This window comes from Dermochelys coriacea, chromosome 1, assembly GCF_009764565.3.
Source record: "Dermochelys coriacea isolate rDerCor1 chromosome 1, rDerCor1.pri.v4, whole genome shotgun sequence".
Lineage (NCBI taxonomy): Eukaryota > Metazoa > Chordata > Testudines > Dermochelyidae > Dermochelys > Dermochelys coriacea.
Window position 1 is genome coordinate 311,287,632 of NC_050068.2, and position 26,551 is coordinate 311,314,182.

At 40.7% G+C, this 26,551-nt stretch overlaps 1 protein-coding gene across 4 annotated transcripts in view; it reads right to left on the bottom strand.

Annotated features, from left to right (window-relative positions):
• LOC119857604 (V-type proton ATPase subunit S1-like) overlaps nucleotides 1-26,551 on the bottom strand; it is an 86,975-nt gene that overhangs the window by 14,042 nt on the left and 46,382 nt on the right. For all 4 annotated transcript variants that reach the window (XM_043495838.1, XM_038406770.2, XM_043495833.1 and 1 more), the window contains one exon: nucleotides 21,761-21,846. In XM_043495838.1, the coding sequence (XP_043351773.1) occupies nucleotides 21,761-21,846 (86 nt within the window). The remainder of the gene's footprint in view (nucleotides 1-21,760; nucleotides 21,847-26,551) is intronic.

A 26,551-nucleotide genomic window follows, 5' to 3' on the forward strand; every position in this document is an offset into this window, starting at 1 on the left:
TGTGCTGTCACTGCTCATTGCTATACCTGATGTGCGTAGAGAACTCCACTCTCAGGCTCCACTGCTGATTGAGAACGTTTCATGAATCCTACTTCACACTGCTGAAAACTTTTAAAATAATGATAAACAACAACTGATGAAGGAGTGCAAAAAAACCCACAACCCAACATAGTGGAAAAAGAAGAATGGCTACATTCTGTGGTCTCCACCAGCCTTGGAATAGTAGTGTCCTTAGTAGGATTACTTGGGAGAATGAATTGATTTTTTTTAAAATGTTGATATAAATTCAGTTTTTTCTCTTATAGAAATTTCAGTTAGCCAGGCTGAAGAGATGGGTTTTTCTGGTTTTTTTTTTTTTTTTTGGCAGGCCATTAGTTTAAAAATTGCTTAAAATTTTATCTTTTTTTGTTTTAAAAACAGGCTATTAAATCCATGTGGATTAGGCTCCTCTAATGTTTTCTGGAAAAATAATTTTAAAATGTCCAGGGGGGCAAGATGTTGAGGTTTGATAGTATATATGTTCACTGCACATGCACTGCACTAGCGCCTTAGCAGGAGGCTTCCCCGGGTTCCATTTGATAGATAATATATTCTAAGAAGGGTGCCATAGGCATCCTGGGTGAAATCCTGGCCCCACTGAAGTCAGTGGCAAAGCTTCCATTGACTTCAATGGGGCTATGATTTCATTCCTTGTTTTTAGGCACTCAGACAATACTCTACATCAGCATTTCTCAAACTGTAGGTTGAGACCCCAAAATTGGTCACGACCCAATTTTAATGGGGTCGCTAAGGTTGGCTTAGACTCGCTGAGGTCCAGAGTCAAACCCCAAGCCTCAGAGCTTCAGCCCTGGGTGGCAGGGCTAAGGTTACAGGTTGAAGCCCTTGGGTTTCAGCTTTGGCCCCCTGGCCTGGGGCAGTGGGGCTTTGCCCCCCCCCCCAGGGGTCAGGGCTTAGTCAGGCTCAGGCTTCAGTCTCCCCTCCTGGGGTCCTGTAGTATTTTTGTTGTCAGAAGGGGGTTGCACCACCACGATGCGATGAAGTTTGACAACCCCTGCTCTACATGATCCAACTGTGGCTGCAAACTGTGTCAAATCTCCCTAGTCTTATTAATGCAAAGTTCTTATACAGCCCCTGCACTTCTAACAGATGGTGTCTATGCTAGTGCCACATATGAAAGTATGAAACAAAAACTTAGGGGTGGGGCATGGACTACTGGATCTCTATTTATGTGGATCCATTAGTTGAGAACCCTTCCAAAAGGAGCGTCAAAGGTCAACGGCCATTACTACAGCATATTGGTTGGAACAGAGGTTACATTATAGCCTTACAACCTGTCTGTAGACTGTAGCCTCAGAGAACTCTGTCTCCCTAAGTTCTTGCTTAGCTCCCTGCAAATAAATTAATACACCCCAACTGGGAAAGAAAGGGTTAAGGAGCAGTCCTGGGTACAGGTGACTTCTCCTCACCACCCCTGTTGCTTTAGATGGGGGAGGAGCTTAAAAGAGAGCCAGAACTGAAAAAGAGGCAGACAGGAGAGACCTGTCTTGGAAACTCCTCAGTAATGGTACAGCAGGAGTCCTGGCTATAAGGGAGAAGGCTTACTGGAGGGACTAGCCTTTTCCTAGGACTAGGGAACCCTTCACTCCAACTTCTGATGGATTATTTATGGGGCTTTGATCATATCTTGGACAGGAAAAGTATATGGTAGGAAGTGGCCCAGGGAGGCACTCTGGGGTATTTGCAGTCGCTGCCTCTCGTAGATCCCTGGGTCAGAGCCCAGTGGACAGGGAGGGTCTGTGCTACTCTACCACCTTTTGTGAAGTGGGCACAAACCCCTTCAGAAATAAGGGGGGATAGAGACACTGTAAGGTTTGAGTCAAGGGTGCACCACTCACAATGGATGGAGGTAGGCTGAAGACACTTTCTTTTTGGACTACCTATATTTTGTTGGACTTTGTTACTCTGTAAAGTGAAAGTCAATTGGCAACCTGGGCAGAGGGCTGAGTCACTACCCATCCAAAGGGGGGACTGCTAGAGCTGGGATCCAGTGACCTAACCACTAGGAAGCAGCGGTAAGCCCAACCCCATCACAATTGGCTTTGTGCAGGGAGAGGATTATTTCACCCAGTACACACAGGCATAATGGGTTAAACTAAGAAGCTTTGATTAATATTAATCTAAATCATGCCCTCAACGTTATTAGCTCCTCCTCCTCCCCCCTCTCATCTTAATACAGAGTACTGGCTTTTAAAATATAACACTGATCCTTTTTGATCAGACCAGCTAGTTCAGGGCCATGGGGATGTTCCAGTTGGAAGTAGAAATTGCAGGAGTCTGGTATTCTTTGATGTATTGTTTATTCCTTGTTTATTTACAAGGAATGTACAAACTCCTGCTCCTCTGAATGCAGGAGGACCAAGAACAAAAAGAGCAGTTACTTAGTTTACAACCCCACGCCTTGTTAGCCAACAGACCCAAAAGTTCACTGTCTAGCTTTTTCCAGCATCACATTGTTCTTACCTGTTACTGCTTGGCATTCTTGCTTTTTGCCTCTCCCTCTCTGTTTCTGTGTTTTTTGCCCTCTCTCTCTCTCTCTTTCTCTCTCTCTCACTCAGACACACATACCTGGTCACATGCTCAGTGGAACCTCCCACCCTGCCTGCATGGCAATAGCTTCTAGACAGACACTATTAGACCTTGTTTTAGGTGCAGCCCCTTAAGTGTTTCTTAAAACTATCCTAAGTGAAGGGTGCATTAACACATCAGTTTGAATGAGGTTTTATCTCACCCCATAACATTTCACCCAGATCATAATAATGTACAGTATTAACCTACATCTTTTAAATGAAGAAATATATCTCCCCTAAAGAAGAGAACATTACAGAGGAAAATATTCAGTTTTAATATAAAACTTTAAATCTGTCCCTAGGATCCTCCCCCCAAAATGTAATTATTTTATTTTTGTATTGAGAAAAAGATCTGAAGACTAAATTGTATTTTGTCTAACAATTGACTGCACATTATGGGAGAATGGGCCCAGCATATCACCTAAAGAGGGTTTTTAAAACCACTTGCTAATAACTGAAAACAAGACTATAGGAGACAATGACTAAGCTATGGGGATTAGTTGAGTATGTTTGGAAAAAAATATAAATGATACATTTTCAGCAGACTAAAGTTTTATTTCCACTGCTGTACTACCAATACTTTAACCAGGGGATCTCAGAGAGATTTTCCCCTTTATCCTCTGAAAAAGCCCATATATCAAAGGTGCATTTGCCTATCTCATGCCCAAGAAAAGAGACAACGCCACTTGGCAAACAAACATATTTTAAATGCACTTTGCTGGAATGCTTACATTTTGTTGTTGAAAATACAGACAATATATTGATAGTATAGCACAGCATTCAAGTGTTTGTGCTATTTAAAGGAGAGCAGAATAAATAACTTGTAGGGAAACCTGGAGGTGCCCTATCTTGGGAAAGACTCAAAAATACCTACTCTGACGTAATATTTTTATGAGCCCCAGGGATAAGTCATCTGTGGCAGGAATGATTTAGCAGGACCGAAAGAGGGCATTAATTCCTTCAGAGGCAAGAAAATCAACCCAACCTTTCCTTCAAGCTGATGCTGGAATTTTAAACAAAGGACCCCTCCAGAAAATCACTACCTATTTCTATTTCAAACATGCATTTATTTTTCCTTTGTTTTTTAATTTTATGATCTATCCCCTGCTGCAACGAACATGAGTTTCTCTGGTTAGAACCATCCTACCCAAACTATACATTTAATGATAACTACAAACAACAAAATCCTTACTTGGAAAATTGGTTAAGATTATATTGTATTCTCTTAAATGAAATTTAGTCTCCATGTTCTAAATCTTTAAAGGATATTATTATTTTTCTTACCCTTTATCTTTCTGTTGGGTTTATCAATAACAATTCTGATCTCACATGCACAGTGAACAATCACTATAGCTGACTGAACAAGGCATATAATGAAAGGGATGCACTTTGCATTATCTTAGATCAAAATTGGGCTGACCTGGTAGAACTGAGTGTGCACTTAAAGTAAGAAAGGACCCAATTCTTCCCTTTGATCTGCATTGTTTGACTCCTAATTCAGAATAATCTGTGCTTTTTTAAAGGAAGAAAGAGCCTCCAAAGAGAACATTTGACCCACTGACATTCCTCTCTCCTTCAGAATGGAGCAGATCCTCAGATCCACATAACTGGTATTTTTCTGGTGGCTCTCCCAAAAGAGTGTGGTTCATAGAGCTAGGGCAATGGGATCCTCATCTATAATCAGGGCTCCTCGGCACTGTGGTGCTACAAATAAATGATCAAAACAGAGATTTTGGGCCAAAATGATTATTTTACACTTATTGTATATGTGCAAGAGAATACAACAGAATGGAAACTACTTATAATAAATGTAAAGAAGAAGTACAAAAATAGTGGGGAAATAGTTATATAAGAAGATTCAAGGATTGACACTGTGTGTGTGTCACTTTTTGAAGCCCAAAATGTCTTGGTTCAGAATATCAGCAGATTGAATCATCACTGGGATTTGCAGTCTGTTACCATCCAGTTTTTAAATTCTCAGCCATTTGACTTTACAGATTACACCTGTGCAGTTTACAGCTGCAGTCAGTCATATCTAATACCATGCCAAGGGTCCTAGCCCATTATGATCCAGAGATAACCAATTACTACCCTTACTCAACAGCTAATTTCCATGCAGCCGTTTCATTTGGTTATCTGAGGGAGACTGCACAGATCAAGGATTACTTGGCTCAACTGCAACGCCCAAGCAACAGCATAGGCTTTCAGCTACTAGTACAATAAACAATTGTAACAGGATAAAAATTTTCCATTGTATCGAAGGATGGAGGTTTTCTGGGTATTTGTCCAAAAGGCGATGCTACTTTTCCTTCCCCAAACATAAATTTCTCCATATTCTTTTTTCTTTGGCTGTTTTATGGCCCACATAACAATGGCAATGAGACAAAGTCGTGGTGGCACAGGAATGAGTATGACACAAATGAAGAAATGGCTTATAAAGTGAGAGTTAGCAATGGACTGGTCCTTTCACTGTTCGTCCTTTGGGCTAGATTCTGGCCACCCTTCTGAATAAGTTGTCCTGCCATACCCCCAGAACTTCTGCACAAGGGCTGACCAGAATTCCAATGGGAAATGTAGTCCCTGCTCCCTCTCCCAGCAGTACACACTACAATATTGTATTTATTCATTAATTTATTTAACCTTTTGGCATCCAGAAAAGTATTTAATTGTAATAGTCTATAAGAGCCATAACTTAAAGTTGAGATTTCTCAAAGCTACAGCGGGGATTTAGCCCTATAGAGTTCCCACAGAAATTAATAGAACTTGCATGATTAAATCCCAGAGACAGCTTGAAAATCTCAACCTCAGAACTTCTAGTTTGTGCGGGTTATAAAAAAGAGGCATTGTGGATCTGAGAATAATCGCATCCTAAATGATCTGCACTCATGTGTGTTATCAGACCCATCGTTGATACCAGATCCAGTCTCTTCAAATAGGGGCAGAAGTATTCTATTTTCCTTCTGAACTAACCCTCTGGCAGGACTAGGAGTAACCAAAATGCTATTTTACAGGAATGCAAGCTAGGGAGAAACATGTATTGTGTGTGGATTTAGGTCACTTTAGAAATTCAGGCTTTAGAAAAATCAAGGTGAAAGTGTATTGCACAATTTGACTAAGCTGTTTCCACTTTGGGGCCAAATGCTACTCCTTACTCAGGCAACACTTGCAATGGCTTCAATGGGTGCTTTGCCTGAGTGAAGACCGCAATTTTTAGCCTTAATTACCATTGTGTGAGGAATACAACACTCCTCCCCAATTATATTGTACTGATGTTTTCTGTGTCCAGTGAAACAATAACTAAAGATCCAGTTCTGATTTAGACAACCAGAAGGAAGTACCTGGTTAAAACCGCACATAATTAGAACCTCTACATGACTCATGTATTGTATACTTTAAATGCTGACAATACATAGCACAAATGTGCACTTGGAAATTCCATCTATAATGATACACACACACAGTCACCAGAATACAGTGGTGAGTAGGAATTCACTGACACATGGCACTTCAGTGAGTACAAGGATCCTCAAGAGGAAAATTTGTACCAAAGAATGCTTCACTCATGCTTCACTCAGCAATCTGTGTGGATCTGTGACCCAGTTGTACATTGTAGGGCAGTAGAATTGAGCGCATTCACCAGAAGTAGGAGAGAGAATTGAGGCAGCAATCCTATTTGCAAGTGCACAGCAGGAAATGTATTTTCAAAATAGGATTTAGTTTCACTTGCTGATATTGGAATTTCACTTTAGCTCCTAACACAGATGAAATGAAACTTTCAGAAAATGTACTGCTTCTGAGAGCGCACTCTTCACATTCAGAGCTGCTTTAAGCACAGTTGGTAATAAATCATTAAAAGATTACTTGCTAGCATTGTGAAGTGGATCATACATACTTTATTTCATATCTGTGTAAAGCAGCTGTAATAACTGCAGTTGCAATGAATTCATGTCATCTCACTTTGCCTTGCAGACTCTCAGGATGAGGCAGTTCTACCTCTTTCCTCATCCTTACCTACCACTCTCATCACACTCTATCGCCTCTTCTTCCTATATATATTTAGACAAGTCACTCGGGGCAAAAAAATTGGTCTTCTTAAGCAGGTATCCTGGATGGGGGGGAAGGGGAGAAAGTGTGTGCATACATCTGCAAAGAAGCAGGGAAGAATGTGGACCTAGTATTACCTTAATCACTAGTCAAGAGGCCTGGCTGATGCTTGCTTCAGTGCTCCAAAAAGACATGGGCAGATCACCTGCTGACATTACATACTTCTAGTCCCCATACCGACTCCAAACACATACACTCCCATGAAAGAACAAAATGGCTCAGGGACTTTTGCTCAGCATCTATTCTGCTCCCATGCTCCTAGAACCCTCACATTAGTAAGGCTAGAATTTTGATTTTAACACCTAAGTTTCGGCAACCAGAAATAGGTGTAACAATACAGGATATGAGGCAATGGCTGTAAAGCACTTTGAGATCTTCAGATGGAAAAATGCAAGTAATGATATGGTGGCTGTTTAGTGGCCTGTGTGAAATGAGTCTGGAGTGTCAGGCCACTTTTCTACAGATTGGTGTGCACATCACAGAAACTTCAAGGGTGCAAGGGTTCACCCCAGCAGATCTTTTTGCAGAATGGGGCCTATGAAATTTCTTTACAGTGGTTTGCAATGAATTGCAGAACACCCCTTGATTTTTTCAAGAAAAATTCTGAAATTTCCTTTTTTTTCTCCCTACAATATTCAGTTTTGCAAAGAAACTGAAGGCTTAAATCTCAGTCATCCTATACAGTTTAGCCATAAATTGATTACATCAGAGTTTTGCAACTGACTTTAATGGAACCAGGATTGGACCGTCTCAAAAAAAAAAAAAAAAAAAGCTTGCTTTGAGGAACTGATTAATGGTAAGGATGTATTTTGTGAGGAGATTGTTTGTTTTTTCCTACATTTCCCAACTTAAATTACATTTGGGACAAACAGAACAAACAAATATAAACTATTCCATTCAAAACAGATAATGTTTTAGATTTCTACTAGATTTTTAAAACTCTTGTATGTTCTTTTATTCAAATCAGATTTTTAAAAACTAATATTAAGGGGTTTAATTGTTTTTTTAGATGCTGCACTGGAAAACCAAACTGCTGTTGAAAGGAGTATTTAAACAATATATATTGGCCGGTGGGTGTCCATTGTTGCCACTTTTTAAACAGTGAGAGTAATTAACCATTGGAACAATTTACCAAGGGTCATGGTGAATTCTCTATCACTGACCATTTTTAAATGAAGATTGGATGTTTTTCTAAAAGCTGTGTTCTAAGAATTATTTTGGAGAAGTTCTATGGCCTGTGTTATGCAGGAGGTCAGACTATATCACAGTAGCATTGGAATCTATGAATTCTGCCCCAATTCTATCACAAGTAATGGGATTTTGACCCCCGCTGCAGGTAATCTTCCCGCAACAATGAGAGAAGCTGCAACCTTCATACCATTTTCAGAATTCCCAGAGGGAAACGTGCTCTGACTGGTTGCCTTCCCTACTTCCTTGCTTCCTGAGCAAGAGCAGCCAATCAGAAATGCTGCAGAGGCAGGCAGAGAGTAATCTCCTTTCCCTTTGGAACTGAGAGAAGTTTTTTATTTTTAATAGGGACAGAGTAGGAGGCAATTACCAATACTCTTTTCCCAGGGAAGAGGGGGCAGAAGAAGCATTGCAGATCAGGGGAGCCCTACTCCCACCTCTCCACTCCTGTACAGTGAAAAATGAGTCCACTCCTCTCCCCACCTTCCCTTCTCCTCCAGGAGGGTTTATCTTCACTACAGAGTATGTGCAGGCTCCTACACAGGTACTGCCCTTGTCCTCACTCTATTCACACAAAAAAGCCCACCTCTCAACATAGTTTGGTGGTGCTTCCAACCCAGGCTAGCTGACATAAATCCATCTATGTGTTAAAGCCAGAGTGAAAGCAGAACCTAGGTGAATAACCCACTCGCTTTACAGTGAAAATGCAAGCTAAATGACATCCATTGTCTTCCCACTATTGCCTCTCTGTGCCCAGCAGGACAGACATTCTTCCACAATTCACTGGGAAAGAATCCACTCAATGCAGTGTAGAGAAGGACACAGTTCTGGGTCTGGCTTTACAGTGTGGATGTTCACATCCCAGGTAGACTAAACCAGGTGCTCAGACCAGGTGCCATTCACCCAGGCTAATTCTGTAGTGAAGACATACCCTAATGCCACACCACCACTCCTATTGGAACTGCCCACTACCCCAGGCCTGGAAAAGTGAGTGAAGCACACTTGGAGCTGCCCCTTCCCAATTCAGGTAGAGAGTGAAGAACTTCTACAATTACTGGAGGAGCGGAAATGTACCAGGGAAAGGGGTATATTTGCAGCTGGAAGGATGCAGAATTGATTGCAGCGTGTCACTGGGAGTTGCATAATTAATTGATGTAGGTGTGCAAGGCCAAATTGCATCACTCACTATACATCTGTGAGAGTTGCTACCACTTATTGTCAAAGACGCATTTTATGAGCATGGGAAGTTCAAAAATCAGCAGACAGACCAAAAACACTGTTTAATCCTTCTTATTTTATGATTTTTTAGGCCAGTCTCATGATTTTTTCAAATTTGGGGGTTGGCAATACTGTGTATTTCACTTTTTATTTTAAAAATTAATCCTTTTTATAGATTGTAATTTGAAACATCTATGAATCATAGGCCACCATATTCCCATTCCTTGGGGACCATCTGTAATCATAAATGGTAGACTGACAAGATGCTATTAGGCTATTCACATTCTCTGGGTCAAATTCTGCCCATAAGTTACATTATGTTCAGTGTGATCCCATCATTGTTACCAAAGACAGAAATATTTGTTTGGCCCAGATTTTGCTTTCAGTAACACTGTGTAAATCTGGAGCAAATCCAGTTTAGTAAATTCTGAGGTACTCTGAATTTACATCAGTGTAACCGTAAGGAGAATCTGAGCTTCTGTCCTTTGCAGCACTTATGAATCATAGGGCAAAGGACAATAATATTAGTAAACAGAACCTGTGTGACAAGGTCTTTCAAGGGAACTTAATTAAAGCATGTATTTTTCCACAGAAGAATGTAAATAGAAAGGTGCTTGCCTTCTGTTCTGTTTTCTTATGCTCAGTAGCGCAGCTGAGTTTACTGATAATATAGTACAATTATGTAAGTTAGAGTGTAAGCAAAAAACCAACCCCACACACAAGAGACCAAAACACGGCATGTTTGGCAAAGCTAATCTTATAACTAATAGATTTGCCCTTTGGAAGGAGACTATTCAGAATTTCTTGCTACTTGATATACTTTCCCCACCCCACATTTCTCACATGATGGCCACAAGTGCACTGAAGTTCAGTTAACCCTTACAGCAACAGAAGACCAAACTCATCTCCTGTCTCAAGAGAGTACTTATCCCACTTTCCTACCAGCTCCTGAGCCATTACCTCAATCAAATGTGTCTCCTCCCACCTTCTGAGGCCTCTGTTCCCCATAATTTAGCATCAAAGCATGCACCCCTCACTAATAAGCTGACCATAACTGTAGGCTGCTGGAGTTTGTGGCTACTGATCCCTGTCTTGTAACAGCAGCATTAAATTTTGGAAATCTAATTGATGAGAAGTGACTGGGGCCAGAAAATAAAGACCAGATTCTTGCCAGCACGCCTGTGCATCACACCTTTACTATACCAAAAAATCTTGTGTCTACTGTTCTTCTCACTCCTGTACCCAGTCCAGCCTTCCCATTCTGGATAGCTCCAAGCCTGGCCTCTGGCATGGACATCCCAACATGCTGGTTCTCAGCCTGACAGAAAGGTCAGGAACAGTCGCAAAGAGAAGATGATCATAAGAAAAGCATAGATTGGGAGAAGAGAAGCATTCCAGCAGTAAGGAGGTAAGATTGAGTCTGAAGACAACTCCCAAGAGTCCAGCCCAACTTTGAGACAAGAAATGCTCCTTATTCCATTCCATGACCTTCCCAGTGGGCTTGGCTGAAAGTCTCTGAAGCAGTCCAGTTCTTCGCGTAGATGCAGATGTGTATTCCACTTAGGTATGTGCATGCCAGTGCGCTGCAGCCTTTTGGCTAATGGTACTCTTAGAGGGGTAGTGCTTGCATCCTGTGGCTGTGCCCTTCCCAGCTATATGAGGTGGTGCTGTCCTGACTTCCCTCAGTTCCTTCTCAGCACCAGTGGCTGGAGTCAGAGCTCTGAATGGTTGGAGTCTCACAACCTTGCATTTAGTCTTAGCCTAGTTTATTTTATATAGTGAGAACCAGTAGTTAATGTTAGTTGATAGCGTTCCCAAGTGATACCTTTTCTTGACTAAGTGTTTTTCCATTGGAAAATGCCAGTTTGTCAAAATTCTGTGGGAATGTGTCAATTTTGATGAAATTTTGTTTTAAATATTTAAAAGAAGCACTTTGTTATTTTTATATTGTAATTCTTGTCTAAGATAAATTAAAATATAAAAATAAAATTACTAAACATAATAGTAAAGTAAAAATAAAGCCTTATCTAATGAGTCGCAATGTGTTTCAGAATGAACATGCCAAATCTGTGTGTTTGGCTAGCCTATCTCTAACTACCAGATCACACACTTCCCTCCACTCCCCACACATCCAGGAAAAAAACCAGGAATCCTCATTCCCCACAGTCTACTGATGTCTGGGAAATTGTAACCCACTGGCAAAGTGTGTGCTGCGTTCCCCTCCATTGGTCGGTCAAAATAAGGGACAGCAGTCACTTCTTGAGCTCAAGTGCTAGAGGTCTATGCTGGGGATCTGATATTTCAGTGTTCAAACCCTACTACCAACCCAGGAGGGAAGGAGAGTGTCATCATTAGGGCCCTACCAAATTTACGCCCATGAAAACCATGTCACAGACTGTGTAATCTGATCTCCCCCCATGAAATCTGGTCTTTTGTGTGCTTTTACCCGATAGTATACAGATTTCACAGGGGAGACCAAAGTTTCTCAAATTGGAGGTCCTGACGACGAAAGGGAGTTGCAGGGGATCACAAGGTTATTTTAGGGGGGTTGTGATATTGCCACCCTTACTTCTGCGCTGCCGTCAGAGCTGGGCTGCTGGAGAGCGGTAGCTGTTGGCCGGGCATCCAGCTCTGAAGACAGCAGCGCAGAAGTAAGGGTGATAATACCGTACCTGCCATCCTTACTTCTGAATTGCTGCTGCTGGTGGTGGCTCTGCCTTCAGAGATGGGATCCTGACCAGCAGCTGCTGCTCTCCAGTGTCACCACCAGTAGCAGCACAGAAGCAAGATAGCAGTCTGCAACCCCCCTACAATAACCTTGTGACTCCCCACAACCCCTAAAATTATAACACCATGAAATTTCTGATTTAAAATAGGTGAAATAATGAAATTTGCAATTTTAAAAATCCTACGACCATGAAATTGACCATAATGGACTGTGAATTTGGTAGGGCCCTAGTCATCATGGTTGCACAGGATGGAAGTTTTTTTTTTTAAGCAACTGGTTTATTTAATACACAGAGTGAAAAAGCTTCCTTTAGACCTTGTTTTATAGTTAAACATTAAAAAATATGACACAAAGTGCTACAAAACACAGGTTTGTCACATATTTTGATGGCTTGTGTTGCTGCATTGGCATGTTTGAAGGCTGAGTATGCTACTGATTGGTAGTGGTTTATAAGGATAAACCATCAGAGGCAGGGATGATCATGGACAGCCGGAATAAGGGAATAGAAACCTACTCTTGAGCACTATTGTCACTCGGTGGGGTGTAGATAATGGGAGAAAGACACTGAGGATATAAAGAGAGATCTGGTATCTAACTAGTTGAGCTAAAATAGCTACATTTATTTAGTGCTTAGATTGTGCCCAGACAGACAGACAGACAGTCTGTGAACCATCAATGGGAACAGCAACTGCTTCAGGCAAATAACTGAGTATAAATGAAAGTGAACAATAGTGTTGAACAGAGCTGGCTGAAAATGAAAAATTATTCTCGAACAAAATTCTGAACTTTCAGAGCGTTTTTATTCAAAGTGTTCAAATATGAATCACTTTCTCTCTTTTAAAAAAATGTTCATGATTTTTCAAGAACAGTTATCAAAATATTTTAAATGAAAAAAAAACCCAATTCCCAGTAAATGAAAAATGTCAAAGGCTGTTTTGATAACATTTTTTATACTTTTGATAAAAAGTGGTCAAATATTTTAGAAAAGGCAAAAAAAAAATTGATTACATCAACGTTTTAGTGAAAAAATTCATTTAAAAAAAGAGAGGTTTTTCCATTGCAAAATTGTCTTCCAAAACTCATTCTAGTGTTGAGACAAGAGAAAGACAAAGTACTGCAGGTGGCTGCTTAGGCAAGGCTGGGCACTGTTCTGTCAACATGTGTGAGCTGTTTCAGCCTAGCAGTTGGAATAGCTATCCCTCCTATGCAGCAGTATCTGGGCACTTGAACTGAGTCCAGTAGCCCTTTCTTGCTATGCTCAGCTCTCTCTCACCCAACCATTCACTTCTTCAAAACAACACTGCAAATCCCAAAAGCCTTGAGTTAGACTCCCACACTCATGAAATTATTTTTAAAAAAATCTCATGATTTTTGGTCAAAGATTAGATCATTTGAAGGGGGTCTATCTTTGTAAATTTTTTTAAATACCCCTGTATGACAGGGTAGTCTAGTGCTTTGTGGAGCTGGATACATTACAGCAGGTTTCTCGAGTTTATATAATTCTTGCGTTGCATATGGTCTCATTAAATGAGTGAATGTGATACAAATGGAGTATGAAATATAGTCTTTTTCTGTTTCCGTTCATTTCCCACTTTCTTTTCTTTCTAATGAGCACCGGAGAACACTGCCACTTGGGAATCAGTTGGGTTGTTTTAACAACAACTCAGCAGAAAAGGCCAGGGATAATTGCCCTGACCTAATCATGATATACCAGGTGAGACTTGTGAAAGAAAGCAGATTCTGCAGCCAATCAGAAAGGAGAGGATCCAGAGAAACCCAGTTCCTGAGTCTGAGCATGGACAGTTAAAACATGGCAGGCTTCCTGAATCCAAAAGCTAGGGGTGGGAATAGTCAAGCTTCATGTGGTGGGGTGAACACTTTGAGGACAGCAGGCTGGATATCCCTGCTGGGAAACTTAAGTTTTGACTTCAGGGTTCTACAGTTGGAACATTTGTGCATGTTTTATCCCAGCTTGAGGAAGTACACATAAAACGTTTGTTTAACCCTCCAGAGACAGAAGCACCTACGGCTCTGTTTTACAAAAGCCAAACCCTCCACTTGAGGCATATGTGACAATTACAGCATTACCAATTCTTGTTAATATATTCAAGTGATGTGATTATGGCTCCTGCTGCCAGAGCTAGTGGTGGAGGGTCTATAGCTGGCTCTGCCACCTCTCATGGCTAGGGGTATCTCTGCTGTGCCCTGTTAACAATTCCTCCCTTCTTCAGAAAAAAGAAAAGGAGTACTTGTGGCACCTTAGAGACTAACAAATTTATTAGAGCATAACCCTTCTTCAGGGCTCTCCTGTTTCAGTCACACCAAACACAGTCTCACAGACCCTTTGGACCAGGCTTTTACCTTTTTTCATTTCCCCAATACAACAAACCCAAAACTGAAAACAACTACCCTGCTAGTCTTGAGTTCTGTCCTCAGGGGTCTCTTACCACCAGGCCTTCTGCCTCTGGTAGTCACTGCAGTTTCCTCATGCTTCTTTAGTAGAAACACCTGACCCAATCTAAGATCTTAATCAGAGTTGGCTAGTCCTAGCCCTCCAGTCCTTAAGAGTAAGCTAGATGCTGTATCTAGTAAAGAGACAGTCCCTGCTCTCAAGAGCTCACAATTCAGTTCAAAGAATGGTGGCAGGTTTGTGACACAGGAGCTGAAACCCATCAAACTCATTTCATGTGAGGACCACCAAACATCCATTAAGATGGAAACAATTCTTGCTGAACTGGGCTGGATTCAAACACACTCTTCAATGAATGCCCCAACCAGTTCTCAACTTCCATTATTCAGAGTATACACAATAAAAATATAATAAAATGAATATTAACTCAAAAGTCTAATTCACTTCTAAATACATTTTTGCAATGTAAAGCCTTTCTACTAATTACTCTAGTGTCCTTATATTTACTTTCATACCTATATATTTCCTTTTTCACATAGCAGAACTGAACCCACAATCTTTAGTTTCACAGCACAGACCTGCTTCCACTTCAGCCATAGGAGTAACCTGGGGAAGTGAAGCATGCTGTTTTCCTCTAGGTGAAGGAAACCTATCTCCCATTCCCCTCTCCCACTCCTTTTAAAAGCATGCAGTCCCATAAGGGTATGTAGCCAAGGCAGGCCCTGAAAATGCAGGCTGCGAGTTAGGAGGGAGATTCAGAGCTGATTGAGAGACTCCATGTTGATTTTCCTGGTCTGCAGTAACCCTGAAGAATCCATAAGTTTGCTGCTGGAATTATCTCACTCTGTGGGGAGAAGGGAAAACCCCATCCCAAATTGAACAATGTGGGCAGAATTCTCTGAACTTCCCTTTGTGGAATGTTCTGCCTTTGGCCCTTTGTCAATACTGTTACACATTACCCATTCAAGTTCTTGGCTCAGAGAGATATTCTATAAATATGCTAATGTCCTGGACCCAAGATACTGAAGATGTAAATAATTAAAGGTAAGTGACTGTCCTTATCAGATAAGAGGAGGTTCATTTCTGCATTTCCTACTGAAGTCAATAGGAATACAATTATTAAACAAAAGATGAACTTCAAAGGGTAGAAAACACATGAACTGATAAAGCACTACAGACGTTAATGTCTTTGCTGAGAAAAGCAGCACTGCAGCATCTAAGGTTAAAGGTTAAAATATTGACTTGCAGTTATTTACGTGGATAGCATAATAGAACATCAAACAAATCATGGGATATTGCTAAAAATATTTCTTTCTCCCTCTCCCATTCTGATTCCAAAATAACCAGGCTGATTTTTTTCTCTACAGTAACATTCAGCTAACTTCAGCCAGCTTGAAGCAGTTCTTTGGTAATTATTTTAAACAACACTTTGAATAGAATGTGGAAAAATCTGGCTGAGTTAGCTGGGCAATAATTAAGTATACTTTCTACATCTACAAGTTAAAGTTTATTTTTTTAAATGTAAAGGAGTGCTCAAAGCTGGGGGGAAGGGATAGGAAAACCCAACTATTTCTTCCTTCTTGTAGCTAGCAGCAATATGTCTCAATATGGCCTATATATCCTCCACCCAGGTTTGAAGAGTAAATGAGTAAGTGAATCCCCTACTACACACACATACACACACACGTCTCAATCCTAGGGAATGGCATTTGGGCCATTCTCCAGACACTTATTGTCCGTGGTCCCTGGCAAAATTCCCATTATTGTGATGTCAGAGATGATTAAGTTCGATAGCAGATACTATCATTTTAATCAGAGTGAGAAGAGATGAGTGTGCCAACTGCAAATGGAGGAGGCAGCAGTTGTAAAGCATGTACAATCAATTAAAAAAAAGTCACTGTACAAATGGAATTTTCCAACCTTGTCACTGGCTGCAGATGATACAACTATTCTATAGGCAAATAAGCAACTGTCACTGTGCTCAGTTGAGAGGCACATCCTCCACTTTTGGTATGTTTTCATAGCCAACAGTAACACATTCATTACATAGCAGTTTTTGAAATGCCTCATATTCCCAAAGGTCAATGAAGAATTGCATCTTGAACCTACAGTCCTTGCACATGCAAAATACCTATTGACACAAGCGGAAATTTTGTGTGAGAAACAACTACTAGGATCAGGGCAACATACAGAACCAGAAAATCTGAACAACAAGCTTCTTGAAATTTTCCTCAATACAACTCACAAGAATTGTTGTGTGGCTCTGATTTTCATGTGGGACACAAAGGTGGGGAAGTGTAGCTCCATCAGAAAAAGTTCACCTGTTTTAATAGAAAACGATTTGTATAGCTCGGATTGAAGCTCTCAAATTACTGCAAATACTAACATTCTGTAAAGAAGCTGCTCCTAGACTCTACTTCAGGAAACTCCAGCTTCTAGCTGTTGTTAGGCAATATGCATCTATTGCAGTCCCCTCTCTCTAGTCTCTAGCTACCTTGTGGCCTGCCAAGGAGTTCTTGAAGCAGACAATTGAAATGGCAACAGCAGTGCCTCCAAGAGATGAACTAGGTACTGTAGCACCCATAGAGTGGGCTTAGTGCCAAGTGTGGCAAGGCCTTTCTGACCCCCTAACTTCTTGGGACCTTCACCTGAGAGGATGGGGTGACTCCAAAAAGACACAGCTGCCCTCTCCCAGTTAGGCACATAAAGGCCTCCAATATGGGAGATATCAGGACCCAGGTAGAAACACTGAGAATTGTTCAGTCACACAGGAGAGACTGGGATTCCCTTTCCTGATGCAAAAATAAACCACCGTGTTTGCTGCTGAGGACTGACTCCCTTGTATAACCAGTGACTGAAGGATGACTCTGTGACACTGCACTCCATATTTGTGACAGTTATATTATTATGATATGATTATGGCATAATTATGATGTATTTTGTACAAGATAGGTCATGTGAGGTGTCATTAGAAAAGTAATGATTTGCTGAATATGATTATCCTATTTTATGCATGTATCATTTTTGTACCTGAAATTAGGAATATTGACTATGTATCTGTATCTATGTATCTGGGCCACACCCACTAGGCAAAATGCTTCCAGTCTAGATAGCCGACTGTGAAGGGCCTATTCAAGATAATAGGCCATTAGAAAAAAACAATAGGCCTTATGAGAAGCTTATCCCCCACTTGGTAAGCCTTCCTGAGAGTTCTCCAGACAGCCTGTAAGTAATGGCTGCTATGAGTCAGCAAGGCATACAAGGGTGTGTGAGCAGGCCAAATGACTCTGGACTCCATTTTGGGACGTCTGTATTTTTCCACAAACTGGTCTGGTAACCAAGTTTAAAACAAAGGGTTCCTGCCACATACTAAAGCTATATAAGGCTGGGAGTGACAAGAAGACTCCTGGAAACACCAGAGGAACAAAGACTGAACTGGGGGAAGTGCTGGACCCAAGCTAAAGCGATTACTAGCCTGTGTATGAAAACCTGGGTGCAAAGCAAGTGCACCTTGTGCCTCGAGAATCTGCGAGCCTGCTTGTATCATCAGTCAGGGTGAGAGATTGTTAATTCAAATCCTATCCTTCTAATAGTTTGTGGTTTTGTTTATTTACTAGGTCATCTGCTTTGATCTGTTTGCTATCACTTATAATACATTAAAATCTATCTTTTTGTAGTTAATAAACTTACTTCATGTTTTAATCTAAACCAGTAAGTTTGGAGTGAAGTGCTTGGGAATCTTAGCTCACGGGGCAGGGGCTGTTGCATTTCCTCTCTCCATGTTGAGGGGGAGGCAAACTGGATAATAAATTCATACAGGTCAGGGTTTCGACCAGGGCAGGATGGTACAGCTCTGGGGTTCTAGGCTGGGAAGCTGATGGTTATTTTGGCTGTCGCCTCTCTATTGTTGGTTCATGCACTGTCTGGCAAGAGCCTGCATGCGACTGCAGCTGCGTGTGTTCCTAACTGTGTGAATGCTGGTGGAAGTGTAGGACCCAGAGCAGGCCAGCAGCTTGTCACAGCAGCACCGTGTATGAGGGAGCACAGGCTAATGAGTCAGAGGGCTCCATGGTACCCCAGTTCCAGGTGGCACCCTGGGGGGACACCGTCACAGACTCCCACAAGAAGAAAGAGACTTTCTATGAAGAGACTCTTCATATCTAGGCAGAAGCCCCCTGTCTGTTTCGTATTCCACACGGATATTGAAGAAATAGACAGGGAATCCAGAAACAATCTTACTGTTCACCCAGCTCCATCTAAGACAATAGTTTCCACTGGCTTCTCAAATGCACACCATGGCACTTGCAAGTTACTTTGTTGGTTGATGTCAGCTCTTCTGATGGATGTTACTTGTGACACTTCACCCCATATTCGTCATAGAATCATAGAAGATTGAGTTGGAAGAGTCCTCAGGAAGTCATCTAGTCCAACCCCCTGCTCAAAGCAGGACCAACGCCAACTAAATCATCCCAGCCTAAGCTTTGTCAAGCCGGGCCTTGAAAACCTCTAAGGCTGGAGATTCCACCACCACCCGAGGTAACCCATTCCAGTTCTTCACCACCTTCCTAGTGAAATAGTCTTTCCTAATAGCCAACCTAAACCTCTCCCACTGCAACTTGAGACCATTCCTCCTTGTTCTGTCATCTGCCACCATGGAGAACAGCCTAGCTCCATCTTCTTTGGAACCCCCCTTCAGGGAGTTGAAGGCTGCTATCAAATCCCCCCTTACTTGTCTCTTCTACAGACTAAATAAGCCTAGTTCCCTCAGCCTTTCCTCATAAGTCATGTGCCCCAGCCCCCAAATCATTTTCATTGCTCTCCGCTGGACTCTCTCCAATTTGTCCACATCCTTTCTGTAGTGGGGGCCCCAAAACTGGACACAATACTCCAGAATTGGCCTCAATAGTGCCGCATAGAGGGGCATAATCACTTCCCTTGATCTGCTGGCAATGCTGCTACTAATGCAGCCCCATATGCTGTTAGCCTTTTTGGCAACAAGGGCACACTGTTGACTCATATTCAGCTTCTTGTCCACTGTAATCCCCAGATCCTTTTCTGCAGAATTGCCACTTAGCCAGTCGGTCCCCGGCCTGTAGCAGTGCATGGGATTTTTCCGTCCTAAGTGCAGGATTCTGCACTTGTCCTTGTTGAATTTCCATCAGATTTCTTTTGGCCCAATCATCCAATTTGTCTAGGTCACTCTGGACCCTATCCCTACCCTCCAGCTTATCTACCACCCCACCCCCAGCTTAGTGTCATCCATGAACTTGCTGAGGGTGCAATCCATCCCATCATCCAGATCATTAATAAAGATGTTGAACAAAATAGGCCCCAGGACCAACCCTTGGGGCACTCCACTTGATACTGGCTGCCAACTAGACATCAAGCTGTTGATCACTACCTGTTGAGTCCAACGATCTAGCCAGCTTTCTATCCATCTTATAGTCCATTCATCCAATCCATATTTCTTTAACTTGCTGGCAAGAATACTGTGGGAGATCATATCAAAAGCTTTGTTAAAGTCAAGGTATATCACATTCACTGCCTTCCCCATGTCCACCGAGCCAGTTTTCTCTTCATAGAAGGCAATGAGGTTGTTCAGGCATGACATGCCCTTGGTGAACCCTTGTTTTATTTAAAGTTAGATGCTGGTGACATTCTTCCGAAGTAAAGAATAATGTAATTCCTTTTCACATAACCAACACTTTGGTTGTCACTGAGGATTGAACCTGTAACCTCCATGTAGAGCATAAACCTCTACAGCATGAAGTGAAGGAATAAATTTGGCTTTGGCTGACAGTTAAATACATTCATATCTTCATTGGACCAAGCACAGACAGAGAAACATAACACATATTGAACACTGGGTTACACACAGAAGTATAGATAGATGACTCTCCAGTAGGTGCTTTACTGGCTGCCTACCATAGCCCTCTACGGCAGCTGATAAATCTTGAAAGTACTGCAGTAATTTAATGTCACTTGTGCTGTGCAAATAACTCCAAGTGTTTTTACATGGGCTTGAATTTAGAATGTAGAAGAGTTTAAGAGGGCTCAGTTTGTGGAATGTAAAAGAATTAAAAATTACTGCATTACTTTAATTATTGAATAAAGCTCCAGTTGGCTGAACTGAATCATTTTAAAAAGAAAAGGAGTACTTGTGGAACCTTAGAGACTAACAAATTTATTTGAGCATAAGCTTTCGTGAGCTACAGCTAGCTCACAAAAGCTTATGCTCAAATAAATTTGTTAGTCTCTAAGGTGCCATAAGTACTCCTTTTCTTTTTGCGGAGACAGACTAACACAGCTGCTACTCTGAAATGAATCACTTTAAAATCATTACAGATTTCAATATTACTTTTAAATTACTTTCAACATTCCTCGCATTCCTGTAACCAACCAATTTTTTCTTTCGAAATCTACCAATTGCATATCTGCAATTTGCGAGTAACTGCTTCCTTCCATTTCATACAGGAAAGAACTGTGACAATTCATTGTAATTATTATTGTGGACCTTCTTTAAAATACAGAATTTACTACTTTTGAAAGAACCTGACTGAAAGCCCTGGAGACTGAAGTCCACTCTTTATCCACAGGACATGGACAGCAGAGACAACAGCAGTGCAAGTGTCCTCATATTGGTCCACCACTGTATCTGAATCTGGGACCCAAGACCCACAAGCCCAAGTCAGCTGACCTAGGACAGCCATGGGTTTTTATCCCTATGTAGATGTATCCTATGACATTGAGGTCATTTTCAAAGTCCCTGCTTTTTAGGGTACAATCCACATTCCTTTTAGTATGGCCTATGTTCTTTGTTCCTAGAATTCCTTGCATTTGGCTGTATTAAAGTTTATGTTGTTTGTTTTCAACCAGCTTGCCAAGAGAAACAGGTCACACGGAGGAAAGTGACCTGTCCCCATCATTATTTACCTCTCTACTAATCTGTGTGTCATCTGCAAATAGTCCAGTGTCTGTATCTATTTGATTACTGTTCCTTCTCCTCAGATTACCATCAAAAAGTGCAATCAGTTCTGGCTGAACCTCATCTATCTGGAACTAGATTTAGATCACCAACTCTGTTTTCTGGACAATTAACATCCATCAGCTATTTAACAACTTCTGGCTAATAATGACCTGATCTAGATTTGAACCCTCTAGAGATGAAAGACTTGATAATCCTGAGCCAATCAGCTCTTCATTAAGGTCCTTCTTATGCAAAAGACAAGAATTAAATGGAAAAAAATCTAAACATTATGTTTTTAAAAAATTACAAGTTATAAAGACCACTAAAAAGGTGGCAAATTCACAAGTCTATTAAAAATACAGGTCTGTAATTGAAAATCCAGGCAATCCTTTCTGTGCAAAGTCTTGTACAGGACTGACTGTTTACTTTTGTAATCCTGAAAGTCACGTACAACATTCATTAGCGAGTATTGTTATATGCCAAAAAATTGACAGCTCTAGACAAGGAAGACTACTCACCCTTGAAGGTCTCATTGCAGTGTAAATTACTGAAAACTGAATTCCTTGTTCTTGCAGAATCATAGTCAGTCTTCCAATTATTTTGTCTGTAAATACACATTTGTATAGCTTACCAAACTCTAAGTTGAGAACTAAAAATCTATGATCATAATACAAGTAACAGCATAGACAGGTATTTAAACTTACTAGTACTATTATTTAAAATAATTTATATGACACCACAAGTTGTATGATAATTTACAATCACAGAAATGGAGGGTAGGTAGGGATCTCAAGAGGTCATCAAGTCCAGCTCCTTGTGCTGAGGCAAGACTAAGTAAACCTAGACCACCCCTGACAGCTGTTCGTTGAACCTGTTCTTTAAAATCTCCAGTGATGTGGATTCCACAACCTCCCTTGGAAGCCTATTCCAGAGCTTAATTATCCTTATAGGTAGAAAGTTTTTCCTAATGTCTAACCTAAACGTACCTTGCTGCAGATTAAGTCCATTACTTCTTGTCCTACCTTCAGTGGACATTGAGAACAATTGATCCCTGTCCTCTTTATAACAGCCCTTGACATTTTTGAAGATTTCTCAGATCCCCACCCCCTCAGTCTTTCTGCTCAGTTCTAAAGATGCTCTGTTTTTTCAACCTTTCCTTGTAGTTCAGGTTTTCTAAAACTTTTACCATTTTTGTTTCTCTTCCTTGGATTCTCTCCAAATTGTTCACATCATTCCTAAAGTGTGGTGCCCAGAATTGGACACTGTACTCCAGCTGAGGCTGGATTTACAAAAAGGGAGTAAGAGACATTCACTGCCCTAAGGAAGTTACAGTCCACATTGACAAGACAACAATTCAGATAAAGAAGGGGTTCTGAAAGTAAAGAAAGTACAGTAGGAAGGATACCTGCGAGAGTGGGTTTTAGGAAAGTGAAGGAAGAGAAGATTATCCAGCAGATGAGAAAAGGATATCTAAAACTGCTATTTAAAATTACCAGCTAATTAAAAATAAAGCTGAAGAATTAGTAAACTGTGTTTATAAGGGGAGAAATTATACCATGTACCCCAGAATGTTCAGAGCATATGATTATTGGAAACTTACCACCAAACAAAGCTCAAAGGGTTAGTATATCTAAGATATGTGCACAATATGTACTATACTGAAAGTAATAATTCTACTTGCCATTGTGAATTTTGGGTCTGACCTTACTAACTGTGAAGTCGATGGAAACTTTGCTATTGACTTCAATAGGAGCAGAAACAGATCATTAATTAGCCCTGCTGTTAACATTTCTGAGAAAAAGAAGGTAAGTTGTCATGAAGATGGTGGCGTATCTATATGGTGTTGGTCCTGCTTTGAGCAGGGGATTGGACTAGGTGTCCTCCGGCGGTCTCTTCCAACCCTAATATTCTGTGATTCTATGGCTATACATGGGGAATCATTACAAAGTACCATTCTTTCTAAACTCAGTGTCTTGCCATAGTTTTGCAGAAGTTCTCAGTAAGGGAGTCTAAAGAATTTTCTTTTGGAACATTCATCATTCATAAAATCATATATAATTATGACAATTTACAGCTTATCTCAAGTTTGCCAACTGCAACTGAAAACACTAGGAAAAAACTACATACGATAAGGAGCACAGGTGGTGAATGTCAAGAAACATTAGCTTTTTCAGTGCGATTGATGGAGAAGTCAGTCAGTGGGCTAATATTTCCTGTCTTGGTAATGTTACTGCTTGTTATCTACTAAGCAAACCTGTCCGATGAATGGATATTTCACAACCCAGCCAAAACAGGCTTCTTATACAGATTCTAAGTGGACAAGCTACAATAACTGAGTTTAATTTTCATTTATCAGTATCTGCTCTCATTTCATTACCCATTTAACCTCTTCTATTCAGTGAAATTGTGCTCTCACGTTTAGGCAGCTTTGGTGAAAATTTAAGTAACTATTTTTCAGCAGGATTTTGCCAAGTTTGCACAGTTAAGACAATAACAATTTCACTCAAAAGAGGCATTTATCTAAAGGTGTTTTTTTTTAAAGATGAACAAAATTTATCTCCTATAAAAAATCCCACACATAGACTTTCCCCAGCAACATAAAGGACTGTTTACATTTTATATATTTGATCTAGGAGTTCTGAGGAATTACATCCTGCAGATTTATATACAGTAGATATAGGCAACAGTTTCATTTTAAAAAACACAACAGCTTGAGTTACCTGTTTGCCGCAGGTATGATACTAGGTAAATGCATGTGTTTGTGTCTCATTTAAGATAATCAAAGAACTTCTGTGGTAATAATACACTATTTAGCATTTCACTGAAAAAAGAAGACAAGCGTAGCTATAGCTACCAAGAATATCAATTACTTTTTGCTTTCAAGAAGGTCTAGAAGCAATCTATTTATTCAGAGGCGTTGTCATGTGAATACACTCAGGACAAAAAGAAAAGGAGTACTTGTGGCACCTTAGAGACTAACAAATTTTCTTTTTGCGAATACAGACTAATACGGCTGCTACTATGAAACCTGTCATTACACTCAGGACAGTATGTTTGATAAAGACTACAATTCACCTGTTACCAAAAAATACCAAAACCCCATGACACACACACTATCCATTTATTTTAAAGCATCTTTAAGAATGTTTCTTAGATTATAAATTCTTCAATGCAAGCACAGTCTGTAGCTCTGTGTTTATACAGCACCCAGCACAATGCAACCCCTACTTACTATTTATGAAATTAAAATAATAATGTTTAAAAGTTAAAACACAAAAAAGCTGGTAGCAGTACAACTAGAATCCTGCAGCCATATATTTAGTACCTAACAAATATATAAAAGTTATCTAAATTAAGAACCGCCACCAAAACTGTTAACAGAAAATAATTCCCCTATTCCCTTCTGGAAGGTCCAGAACCTGCAGTCTCTACTGAGGCTTCCATTAATTTCAGTGAGCACTTGATTTAAATAAGAACTGCAGGATCAGCACCAGGACTATTGTATGTTACTTTCTAATCGATCTTGATGTCCTCACTGGACTTTTACACCATTGGCGTGGGGAGGAAGGAAGAGAAGAACTGAGGGAGAGGAAAGGAAATGGAAGGAGAGAAATCAAAAGAAAGAGAAGGGGCAGCAAAAAAATAGCAAGAGAGGAGAATAGGAAAGCGAAGGAAGGAGAAAGAGGTGAAATGGAGAAAAGTAAGGGGTAAGAATTAGGGGTTAGGAGGAACAGACTGAGAAGAAGGGAAGGAGGAATAAATGAGGAAGCAATTAAGGGCCTGATCCCAGATCAGTAAAGTCAGTGGGAGTTTTGCCATTGACTGCAATGGGTGCAGGAACAGGCACTTAAGGGAGAAGAATCTAGCTAACAGCTGGTATAGAGGAAAGGGTCTACTGAGAAGGGAAGTATCTTAGCAAAAGGGAAAATAGAGAAAATCCCAAGTGAATGTCATATACTCTGCCTCAAACAAGAGGGAAAGAGAAAATACTGAAAGGAAACAGAAGGAGCAAGACAAAGGTAAAAATCAGGAAAAAAAACCCCCACAGTATCTTGAAGAGGTGAAAGAAGAATGGCCTAAGAGAGAGAAAAATTATCTTTAAAAAATGAAAGACGTAGTCCAAGGTAATCTTTTCACAATTATTACATACACACACAGAAAATAATATCTTAACCAAAACCATAAGTCTGGATACTTGGAATTTTGGGGAAGTTTGGAATCTGAACCTTAATCTAAATTTCCCAGCTGGTCTCATTTCTATAACATGCTGACCACCACCTACATTATCTTATCATTTCAAGTCAAACTTTGGGGTATTTGAAATCCAGATCTGACTTCTAGCTTATCTTAAACAAAACTGCACAAGAATCTTCTGGAGTTTTGTTGTGTCATATTTTAAAACTTTGTGCAGTGGGGAGGAAACAGGGGCTTGCTGGGGGGGGGATTCTGGGGTAAGCCCACCCCCCAACCAGTGGAGGCACAGAACTCCTCCAGAGCCAGGACGGTAAGAGCAAATTCCTCTGGCCCCAGGCCAGGGTGGGAGATGACAGGTCCTCTTGCTCTGGGGCCGGGGTGTGGGGGAGATCCAGCTTCTCTAGCTGCTGTGCGGAGGGGAGGAGAGCTGTCTCCACTGGTCCTGGGGCCACAGCAGGGAAAACCAGCTCCTCTGGCTGTTCAGAGAGAGAGAGCTCCTCCAGCCATGGGGTGCACAGAAAGTGCCCCTCAAAAACGGGAAAATTTTTATTCCTGTGCATGCCCCTGGGAGGAAAATAAAGAATTTACTGTGACATGCAGTACAAGTATTTTTGAGTTGCTATTCACTGTTACAGGATTGCAGTATTTCTCTTGATTTTATTGTTGGCATTGTCAGAAACAATACACAATATTTATTGGTTTACGGCATTCTTGTCATGTTACAGGGATGTGACAAACGGCATTTCTTGTTACTGGTCCAAACACCAATAGTAGCTATCAGTCATCAGTAAATAATCAATACAAATAATTAATGACTTTGCAAGGAATTGTGACCTCAAGAGGTCTCCTGATAGCAGTAACATTTGGCAAATGGATTGTGTTGTGTGGCCAATAATAAACAGATTTTCGGAACATGGAACGCATGATTCAGAAAGCTGTAATGCGAATCTTTTATATAATGCAGTTATTGAAACAGAACAGTGAGATTCCTATATGATTTTGTCCCATCAATTCCATAGACCTTTAGTGGGATTTTTTCTTTTTAAAGCAGCAGTTCAGTAAATTTTCATTTTTTAAGTTTAAATTCACTGTCACTGATATTTTCAGGAGTTATT